This window comes from Ruditapes philippinarum, unplaced genomic scaffold, assembly GCF_026571515.1.
Source record: "Ruditapes philippinarum isolate M1 unplaced genomic scaffold, ASM2657151v2 ctg305_1_1_1_1, whole genome shotgun sequence".
NCBI lineage: Eukaryota > Metazoa > Mollusca > Bivalvia > Venerida > Veneridae > Ruditapes > Ruditapes philippinarum.
In genome coordinates, this window is record NW_026866294.1 from 458,249 (window position 1) to 470,017 (window position 11,769).

Genomic DNA, 11,769 nt, shown 5'->3' on the forward strand with positions numbered 1-11,769 from the left:
AATTTAATAATATCTATATCTATAATATCTATATATAAATGAATAATTGAATAATCGGCTAATTGGGTTATCCAAAAAAAACAAAAAAAACAAAACAAAAGAAACAACATCATTTTTAGTCTCCACAAATACAGATATGGTGGAAAAACGCGCCTCGAATTTAGCCACTTTGACCTATTTGTACTAGTCTCGATATTCAAATTCAATCAAACATATACAGATGCTACTGACTTTCTATTCTGTTAGTTAATGGATAATCAGTCATTATTTACTCTCTAATAACTTAGGACATATAAATTATTATACAATACATTTGTATATAATGTAAACAACACTACATATTTTCCGTCATTCGAAACACAGTATAGATCATATGGAAACATTCAAGCTTTGCTGACGGAGGAAGACCTCATGTGCCCCTCTATGTATTATTTCAGGCACAGATAGGTATCTGAGTAGAGCCACAAAAAAGTTTGACAAAGTTTTGTTCACAACGCCATGAGTGATATACTGAGTTAAATGGGTTTTAAAAGCATTTAAAAGCTGAAGACCGCTTTGAAAATAGTTACAAAAAGGAAGATGGTCATGTTATAGAATAATCCATTGTAATAATATCAAACATTAAAAGCACCTCTTAAGACGGTGACTTATAAATCTTATCTAATAAGTTTATTAGAAAGAAAACAATGTGCCACTTAACTTTATGATTGACCGCTTAAACATATTGAGTATAATGACTACTTTCCGGAAGCTAAAGATCAAAGAAGTAAGTTCTTTAAAGGCTCACTATGCCTTATTTATGCTATCATTTTTATTTCTAAAAAAATCCTTTCTTTTTTTGTTATCTTGGTTTCCAAAAAAAAAATACTCATTTGCCATATAGATAAACTACCTTTGTTTAAGTTGCTTAGTTGGCAGATTGTGTGATTACAGTAAATAAGTATAAGTATGGTATGAATGAGCAATACATATATGTATTTGGTATGGAACCAAAATACTACTTTGTTTATAGTTTGCTACTTTTACGGCACATTACAGCACATTCATCTCTTCTATCTCAAGCTGTTAAACATCTATCATGCTCTAAATCAACTTTTAAATTATTTCACACATGTTTAACTTTTCTAAAGAATTGAATAAATAAATATGGATATCTGAGACATGAAGTGCCTTTAATGTATAACGGAAAACACCACGTATCCGGTAAGCAAATTCAGAGTATTTCAAATCATTTTTTAATGAGAAACACAGACGGATATTGTGAAAATGGTTGTACAATATAAATCAGGTTTGTTTTTAATATTGTTGATCTAGTCAATGCCTTCTATAGAGCTTTTGTTTTATAAAAATTTAGAATAATAAAGCTTGTTTTTTTCTTGTTTTTTTTTTCCATTTGATTGCGAATATTTATTTATACATGTATTCTTCATTCAGAGGAACTACCAAATGTACGTTATCTACGTTGTCAATAATCTCATTTTTGTCGTTTTGTGTACTAGTATCTGTTTTTATCATTGCTTCTTCTGCTCCAGAGCTACAGTTTTAATTATTACTGATATCAATTCACGTTTCTTCGACGTTATTCATTTTCAAGACTTTTTCCTTTTCTTCATCATATTACAAGGGCAATGCTTTTGCATCATAATAGTGAATTGTTATTATAGTATTGTTATTCGAATGACTGTTAGGTTGGCTCTATACACACGTTTCTCCTTTACAAATAATACGCTAAGTTGCGGTAGTGTATTTGGCTTTTCTTCATTTGTTCACGCAGTATCCGGGTAACGTAAGATTGTCAACGATTTTTGTCACCATCGGGAGTTTTCCTCAATTACAACGCTTGGTCTGTTGTGCTAAATCCTGACAACGTTGATTGAAGATATATCGAAATAATGATATCATATCTGGACAAGAAAATACTTATATATATATACTTAAATCAAACCCAGTTTATTTCATACTGTAGGCGTCAATATGAAATAAAGAAAAAATCTGTAGGCCTAAAACGTATATAAAAATATTGACCCCTGCATTGTTGATATGATAGAAATACACGGCAGCACTCTGTAATTATTGTTAAAGAATGTTTTTCAGTTTAAACGGTCTTGTTTTTACTATATCCTACCTTGAATATTTTAGATTTTACATTTTGATACCAGTCTAGACTAATAGTGATAGTAAGAATCGACCTGAATTTTAGGGTCAACTTCACATGTAAAACATTAGCGATACTATGATCATTTGCATTGACAATTTCTTTTCTAATGAAGTTATAGATATAGTAAAAATACATCTATAGTCTTTTATAATTTGCAAATCCAGCATTTATTTATTTATATTCGATATATTGAACCTTCGTTCGTTGTTTGATCAGTACTAAAATTTATAACCTCGTGTCTTGAAACGCAAAGTGAATCATATTCATCATACTTATAAGAGAATTCGGATTATGTGACACCGATGCACAATCGGTTTACGTATTTTACAGCGTTGCGCAAGATTATTCATGAATGTACCAGCGCGAAAAATTTGCGAAAATCGCCAGGCTTCTATTATATACTTAAGAAATGAATGTGCACAAAAACTCACGAACATAATAATGTTTTATCACATCTTTGTATGATCATATACATGTATGGCACATTCACATACAAACATTAACAACAACATTTCTTTAAGCATAATAAATATCTTTATTAAGGCATTAGAAATGGACCAACGTAAAGAAAATGACATTAGACGTTCAACGGCTACGCGTACTACTGCGCAAAACAAAAGAAGTTACAACTAAGAGTTATCATTGCGGTGAAATCTTTTTTTTTTGCGCAGTTATTGAGTTTGAATCAAGTAATATACTGTACAAAATACAACCTTTGGTCAAATACACACTGTATTTGAGGACATTTACGGAATCATAAAATAATACGTAGGCCAAAAAAAGTTTGACAAAGTTTTGTTCACAACGTCATGAGTGATATACTGAGTTAAATGGGTTAAATGCTAAACCTATTAGCATAAACAACTTTTACAACGACTTTAGAGAGTACATTTAAAATAATAACGCAAAATGTTGACAAAATAAAACTATCATCATAGGTCTACTGCGTGACTAATGCAGTAGGGGCTATTTTGCCTATTTTAACATCTGTTTGGTCATTGTAAAATGTGTAAATTACTTCATTTGTACACTTCACAATATTTTATTTCAAAAAACATTTGCCTTACAAGTACGGATCTTGAGGCGTGCTACTTACATTTTATTCATGGAAATTTTGTTATCCCCTTAATTTTATATAAAGCAGGAAGAGATTTCAACAACAGTTACTTCCTTTTTATACACACATCCTGTTACTTCCTTCTTATACACACATCCACAACACTAAACAATTGTCTCTCAATTATATACTCCGTTATATAAAACAATGATATCTATGTGATATCTTCCTTGTTCTATTTACATTAAAGTACAGTGTTCCGTTAGGGCCAGCGCGGTTTCGCGCTGTTGTCCTAAAGGCGAAATCGCGAAAACACGACACATTAACGCGAAAACACGATGCGATAAAGCGAAAACACGATAAGAGATCGCGAAAACACGATGCGAAAAATATCGCGTTTTCGCGCTATTAATATCGTGTTTTTCGCTTTTTGGGCCTCAATCTCCCATCGTGTTTTCGCCTTCGCAGTCAGTAGAGCAATAAAAGTAAATGGCGCGAAAAACGCGATATTTTAGGCATCGTGTTCTCGCGATCTCATATCGTGATTTCGCGTTTTCGCCCTCTCAACCGCGAAGGCGCAAGCGCGAAACACTATGTTTTTGTATCGCATGTTTAATATGCCTGTCTTTATGTTTTGGGCTCAAATTAAAAGACAAAATATCACATTTTCGTAAAATTTAATTCAGAATTGAAACTAGTTGAATATTTTTTGATAAATAAACACATAATGACACAAAACAGGCAAATTTATGCTTGTATTTTGATTCTTTGGCCGGGTTAAAATATCAATTTTGTTTCTCAGCAGCTGATTTTGTCACTTACTAGTAGAATTCTCACCCAATTTAGCATTCATGTCTGGCATCTAGGCATGAAATTTGCCCATTTCAGCTTATTTTAGCCTGTTTTTAAGTGAAACTGCCATTATTCTATAGATCAAATGCATCACTACCATAGTTAAAATGATTTTCTGTGAAAAGCGAGCAACAGCTTGCTCGGAGACCATTTTTCTGTACTTTTGGTGTTGACGAAGTTCAACTGGAAATGAACTTAATTTCCATTTCACTGTTTAGATTTGCATGCAGGTTTGTGATGTCTATTTGCAATAGGTGTTGATAAATTTAGTTAATTAATGGAGAAATAAGACAAAATATTAAATTCAAGTATAAGACATAATATCACATTTTTCTAAAACTGAAATAAAAATGAGATAAATATAGTTGAATATTTTGGTTGGATAAACATATTATGAAATGAAATAGGCAAATTTGTGCTTGCATTCTTATTCTTGGGGGTAAAAGTCATGCTTTTGTCTGTCAGTAGCTAATTTCGTCACTTTCTGGCAGAACTATCTCCGCAATTAAAACATCCATTTTTGACCACGACATGAATTTAAACCATCTGAGCTTAATTGAGCCCCTTTTCAATTGCAACAGCCACAAGTCTGCCAACCAAATGCATTACGAATATAGTTTAAGTGATTTTCTGAGAAAAGCGATGTAAAATCTATCGCGATAAATTGTGTGGGACACCACAAAACAGGTAAATTAATGCCCTGATACGCGAGTCTAATTCGTTTTCAATGTTTACGAATGTCCAAACGGAAGGCGAAAGTGCGATATTAAAATATCGGGTTTTCGCTTGCGCGGTCAGTAGGGCAAAAACGCAAAAGCACGATACAAGGTCGCAAAAACACGATGCGAAAAATATCGCGTTTTCGCGCTATTAATATCATGTTTTCGCGTTTTCGCCCTACTGACCGCGAAGGCGAAAACACTAAAACACGATGGACGATCGAGGACGAAAACGCGAAACCACGATATTAATAGCGCGATAACGTGATATTTTTCTCCGTGTTTTCGCGATCTTGTATCGTGTTTTCGCGTCAATGTATCGTGTTTTTGCGATTTCGCCCTTATAGGGACAGCGCGAAACCACAATTTATATACATATCAACCACGACATGTAACAAAAAAACAGACATACTTTGAAGACATCAATGATATTAAACTCAAAAGAATCAATGTAATTATTTAGTATTGTTTAATTGTTTAAGAAGGGAAGCCCTTAAAGCGTTATCTGTTGCCTTATAACGCTATTGAACATTATTGGCGACTTCCTTTTATATAACATGTCAAGTGTCGTTTGAATAGATGAAATTTGTCAACTCATATTTTCCTTGACATTTTCTTTCTTGGTACGTAAGATATGATTCAGGGAGTGTTTTGTCACTTTTCACATTTTATAAGTAGTATATGCATTGAAACATTATTTATCAATAAAACTTAATACTTCTGTCAACTGTTAATAAATTTGTAGCAAGATTAGTTGTGTTTTCGAAACGTAAACGCTGGGCAGTAGGAATAATTTACCAACAAGCCTTCACCTGACGTTGTTCGTCGATGCAGGGTTTATGTTTGGAGCACTTAGTAAATTCATTAGGGGGCAGGGGACCTTAAAATGAAAAATTTTGTATTTCAGTGTGACCAGAAACACAATTCCAAATATTTTAAAATCTGTTTCACAGGCAGATAACCAGTTGCACAGCATTATTCAATGATATATGACATACATTGAAGAAAATAATAGTTTGCATGCATTGCTCCTTCAAAAAATGACTGACAGCAATTTATATTTACCCCCACCCAGCCAAAATCACACCTAAAATGTACCAATATAGGCAATCTTCATGAAGGTGCAGCATACTCCAGAATCCGCCCGATTCCTTTAAAAATATCAGTAACACGCAGTGCAAGCTATGGCATTTTCAGAAATGACAAATAAAGTGTCTGTCATACGTTTAGATTTTTCACAAAATTTATCTGAAATTTCTTACTTGTTTGGCGCCAACTGTCAAAGCTTGATTTTTAACTTTTTCACCTCCATTCAGAGAGTCAGAAATACATACAAAGCTACCAAAATGCTTAGTTTCGGGTAAAAACCCAAAAATATATCTCATTTCCTACACACAAACAAGAAAGAATTACAATGACAGAGAAATATCAGAAGTTATCAGTACCTTCAAAACACCATGTCTGAGTTATTAAAAAATTTGACCGGGGCCATCATTCGAATATGTCCCCTGCCCCCTTAAGATTTTTTATGTGATTCGCATTAAAGCGTTTCCTTTTATTTTCTTAAAATATGGAGTATTTCGCATTAAACGTTAACTTCGAAAAGTGAATACTGTGGTTACTTTGTATTAAATCAAATATTTAAAAAAGACCCTATTTCAGGGGAAGTAACTAGTACAATGACCATGCCTGTTATATGATTTACTTAATATCAAGTGCCAGGAACCTGTGAGATGGTTATTTTTCTGTATTCCACCTTTATTTAAATACCATAAAGTATTTTCAGAGTATTTAAAGTCTTTTGGAAGGAGATAATAGCAAGAAAAACAATATTACAGCCACAATTAATGTCCCAAAATGAATTTCACAGGAAACCAGACCCCATTCATTCTTGCATACACCTAAAAGTGCAGTAAAGACACCACTGTTGACTTATATGACATTATGTACATTTGTAACAATTAAAAGTGCTCAATTATGCATTATTATGTCAATTTGCACAATATAAAACTGTTAAATCTGGATAAATGTGCACATTCTGTAAAGTACAGTGTTTGCCAAAATTCCAAATTTTTATTACCTCCCTTGACTTGACAGTCTACTTACTCTACATAACTTGATAAATCCTACCAGGTACTTCAAATTTTGACTAACAAATGTAGAAGGAATGTTTATGGGCACATTTGGGTCAATTCCAACACATTTTATAAATTTGAAAATTTCCTTAAGGGGGCAGGGACCTTAAAATGAAAAATTATGTATTTCAGTGTGACCAGAAACACAATTCCAAATATTTCAAAATCTGTTTCACAGGCAGATAACCAGTTGCACAGCATTATTCAATGATATATGACATACATTGAAGAAAATAATAGTTTGCATGCATTGCTCCTTCAAAAAATGACTGACAGCAATTTATATTTACCCCCACCCAGCCAAAATCACACCTAAAATGTACCAATATAGGCAATCTTCATGAAGGTGCAGCATACTCCAGAATCTGCCCGATTCCTTTAAAAATATCAGTAACACGCAGTGCAAGCTATGGCATTTTCAGAAATGACAAATAAAGTGTCTGTCATACGTTTAGATTTTTCACAAAATTTATCTGAAATTTCTTACTTGTTTGGCGCCAACTGTCAAAGCTTGATTTTTAACTTTTTCACCTCCATTCAGAGAGTCAGAAATACATACAAAGCTACCAAAATGCTTAGTTTCGGGTAAAAACCCAAAAATATATCTCATTTCCTACACACAAACAAGAAAGAATTACAATGACAGAGAAATATCTGAAGTTATCAGTACCTTCAAAACACCATGTCTGAGTTATTAAAAAATTTGACCGGGGCCATCATTCGAATATGTCCCCTGCCCCCTTAAGTTGAAATAGGAGCTTCACTCAAGTTTTAATAACTTTTAGTATGTTAGTTTGTGCAACTACGCATTCTATTTCTGGCATCACACAGTACATGGCAATGACAGTTAAACTTAAATTAGTCAGAATGACCCTCAAATGTTTACTGGAATCTTCTTATTGTTATGAAAAAGTTACATATGTCCACAATACAGATTTTGTTTTAATGACATTGTTAAATAGTTCAATAGTCTTTTAACACCTTTTACAAGTCCTGTAGTTTTGTTAATTCCCTTAGCCCTTGGATCACTTCTGTTGCATTGACCTGTTTAGAAACATACATTTGCATGTAATATTTGGAAAAAAGTGATCTTTCAGAAGCATTAAAACTGTAAAATTACCAAAAAAAAAATGCAGAACCTTTGATTGAGTCTGTACATGAGGGATAATGAAAAAAGTGCAATATCCCTCACGCCCCTAGCACCGGCTTGAACGGCATTCAATTCTCAACATTTAAAAGCGCTAAACTCAATGATCCCTAAGGACTAGAAAATATAACAACACTGAAGTGAAGTACGATGAAACTGTGCACGACTACTATACAGCACTTGGCACCTATTGTTGTGATGTATAAATATCTGGAAAAAGTGATTACTCCGAAGCATTAAAAATTACATCAAATTGCAGACTCGGTTTTTACATTAAAGTATCCTCTTTACTAACTACATACCAAAATGTAAGATATATAGCATGTTATAGTTTCTGAAATCATGTCTCCGAATTTAAATTGTTCTCAATATTGGCAAATGTTTATGAAGAGTTACTTTGATACATTGACTTGCTTTGAATTCCTAATCAGTTACAAATTAATTATCATTTAATAATTAACCTGTCCGTGTTCTGTCTTTGCCCTGTCCTGTTTTTGTTTGGGGTCCCCCTGGGCTCCTTGCCATTGGTTCTTGTTGCTGGGTCATGTGGGGGTTGCGTTCATTGAACGCCGCCTTTCCTTGTTGATCTTGTTTATCATATTTTTTGCTTTAAAAGTCTTCTCGGAAACTACAATGACAGGAGGACATTTGAGCAAAATAAATCATTACCTGTCAAATTGATTTGCCTGATTTTTTTTGGTTCACTAAGTTATCTTAGATTGCATTTTTGTTGTTTTTTCTGTAAGAAGTACAATACGTTTGGCGAAGAATACGAGTATATTGTAATGCCTTGTTGGCTGTTTAATTTGCACTTGACAGTACCGTCCATGAACAGGCTCAATCAAACCGAGCCTGCAACATTTTCAATTTTGCCGTGTTGGGCTTTCTTTAGGGACTCTTATTTTCTCCATTCTGTAATACTTATTAAAAAGTTTAAAAATTGCCTGCTCCCCTTAATATCACCTATTGACTTATTTTGAATTATTGACTAATGACATTACTAGTATCGAAAATGAATTCGGTAGAACGATCATCAATACCTTCTTTAAATAAATCTTTTTTATATTTCATTTTAGGTTATCTGTTATTTCTACTCAGTGGAATTATATCAGTTGCTAGAGGATCCATTTGTGAAACTAATAGAGGTAAATACATCTCGGAAACTTTTAAACCTATATTTGACGCAAAGACATTTGTTTTGGGTTTTGAGGAAGTTGAAACGGCTCCTCTAAATACAAGTAAATTCACTGTTTGCGTATTTCGAAAAGTTAGACGTAACCAATAGTTAAAATGTCTCCGCTGTAGTTCAAAATCTAACACGGATCAACAATGATACCTAAAACGGAAAAATATAATAAAGATATATACTAAAAAAAATAATAGAAAAATAAAAAATCAAGATTTAGTGTGCTATCGTAACCCAATTTTGTTTAAAGTATTGCATTGAATCAATTTCCATTTAAGGAAAAATAAATACCGGCCAGATAATAATTTGATATTTGGCATACAAGGTGCACAAATCTACACCAAATGGTTAAAAATCGCGAACAATTAAGTTCTGTCCCTGTACGTCAAAAAAGTCCAAAGCTAAAACTTATTATGGCTAAAATGTGCATGTTAATAGTTCACTTAGCTGTTATTTGATAGAAGGAGTACGCTCTGAAAACTGCTTCTCATTTTGTTATAACAGATGTTTATTAATAATGCAAATTAATTAATGTTGTGTGTTGCTTCAGATTCACGGACACTTATACAAGGTGTGGACTCCAATGTAGTCAACAAATTTTTGCAGCTACTTCATCAAACAAATACATTTAATTTCCAAGGTGACAACATCAATCACGCGAATGGTTGTCGGAGGGAAATGCAAAGATTCGTTCACAAAAAAGGACATTTCGACAAAGCAACCGATAAAACGTGGATTCTTGATTGCTGGGAACCTGTAGAATGTGTTTTAGTTGATGGAGAACTGCATGGAATGTATACAATAGAAGTAGTTCCGAGCACACGACTAAACACTTTATTCGGCACGAACGCTAAAGCTGTTCTTCTTCCTTTAGATGAACGCAACTCCATATCATATACGTTTTTGCCATTTGTACAACAGAGAAGCTCTTTATTTGTTACAGCCTTGCTTTCTGGGTGCAGTGTTTTTGTTGCAACCGCTGGTAATGAGAATTGTAATATAATCGTTATGCATGCTAACCGGTTTTGTAGCCGCAATGAGCCCAAAGATGACGATGATAATCATAAGCAGGCTATGTTTGTTCTGGAACAAGTAAATTTATTAAACGAACAATGCAACTACCAGATCCAACGCAGATGGTCAAGTGACCATAAACGCAATAACATTAAGCGTCATGACTACCATTACCCAGTTGTGTATTATAGAGTAAATGCTGGTTACAATTTTATTTATGGTTACAATTTAGGTGGGCTACACAGTAGATGGCACTTTTGTGTGAAGGAATTACATCCAAGTCCTCAGCCGGAGAGATGTAACCAAATTTCCTAAAGGCTTATCACACTATAAATGTAACGGGTTAAATTAGGAAATAGATATCAATTCTGAGTGCATTGTTGTAGAATAATGCACGATTTGAGTTCAAATGCGTAGTAATATAATCACGAAGGCCGATAGGCCTGAGTGATTAATTACAAAGCATTTGAACGAAAAACGTGCATTGAATTAATATCTATTTCCATTCTAACACGTCAAGAAAAAATATAATTATTATTCTCACGTGATTTTGTCAATATAGACAAAGAAGGAAAAAAACTGGTGTTAAACTGTCAATAAACACCGGTACGGGACTACTTGTACATGCGCTATTATGTTTTCACCCTCGATTATATAGTTTATAAAGCATTTTAAAGCAACAATAAAAAGCATTTTCATTTATATTTTCAGTTCGTATAATGTTTTCTTTCCATACAATACCGAAATAATATCTCACATACACTAACGCCATATATTAGATCCATATAAGTTAATAAATATTTTGACAAAACGGCGCCAATCCGTAAGCAGCGTAATGACGTCATCCTAAGTAAACAACTCATTCATAAACAAGCTGTCGTGTTTATTTCATACATACAGGAATGATAAATGGGGTACTGATGTAAACACAATACGACGTAAGTTTTTAATGTTCAAAACTTGATAAAATAACGTTTTTTTTCTTATTATTTCTTTTGTTTAATAATTTATATATCTTCGCAACAGTAGGATGCGAAAATCGAACAGCGTTATACGAAAATCGGCGAAAATCGTTTTGATGCGTCAATTCCTACGCATCAAAACTCCAAACCGGTGTTAAATAGCCGATATACACCTCTCAGGACGATGTTATTTCTTAATTATAAAGTTGGACTTTTTGTTTGGTGGTTAAATTTGTTCTCGCCTCAGAGTTTCCCATAGAAACGTTCTTTAAAGGCTGTTCCAGTGGGTTTAAAAAAAACTGTCGTTAAATCTTCCGTGTGTAGAAACATTTTGAGAATAACGAATTTTGAAAACGTTGACGAAACTTTGTTTGTTTATTTTATTTCACACTATAATTTTTTAAGCGAAACAAAAAGTTTGAAAGTGAAATAAATGTAAAACTTAACTCGTTTGCGACATTAAAATAGCGTACTTGATTTGATTGTTTTGCACGTGCTGTTTGGCGCTACATTGTGACGTCGCGTAAACAATACTGTAC

At 33.3% G+C, this 11,769-nt stretch overlaps 1 protein-coding gene across 1 annotated transcript; it reads left to right on the plus strand.

Moving 5' to 3' along the window:
* The first annotated feature begins 1,136 nt into the window (after window positions 1–1,136).
* LOC132732024 (uncharacterized) lies at window positions 1,137–11,769 on the plus strand. The gene is made up of 3 exons (XM_060718362.1): window positions 1,137–1,288; window positions 9,145–9,213; window positions 9,805–11,769. The coding sequence occupies exons 1-3, from the start codon at window positions 1,267–1,269 to the stop codon at window positions 10,581–10,583; spliced, it is 870 nt and encodes a 289-aa protein (XP_060574345.1). The 5' UTR covers window positions 1,137–1,266; the 3' UTR covers window positions 10,584–11,769.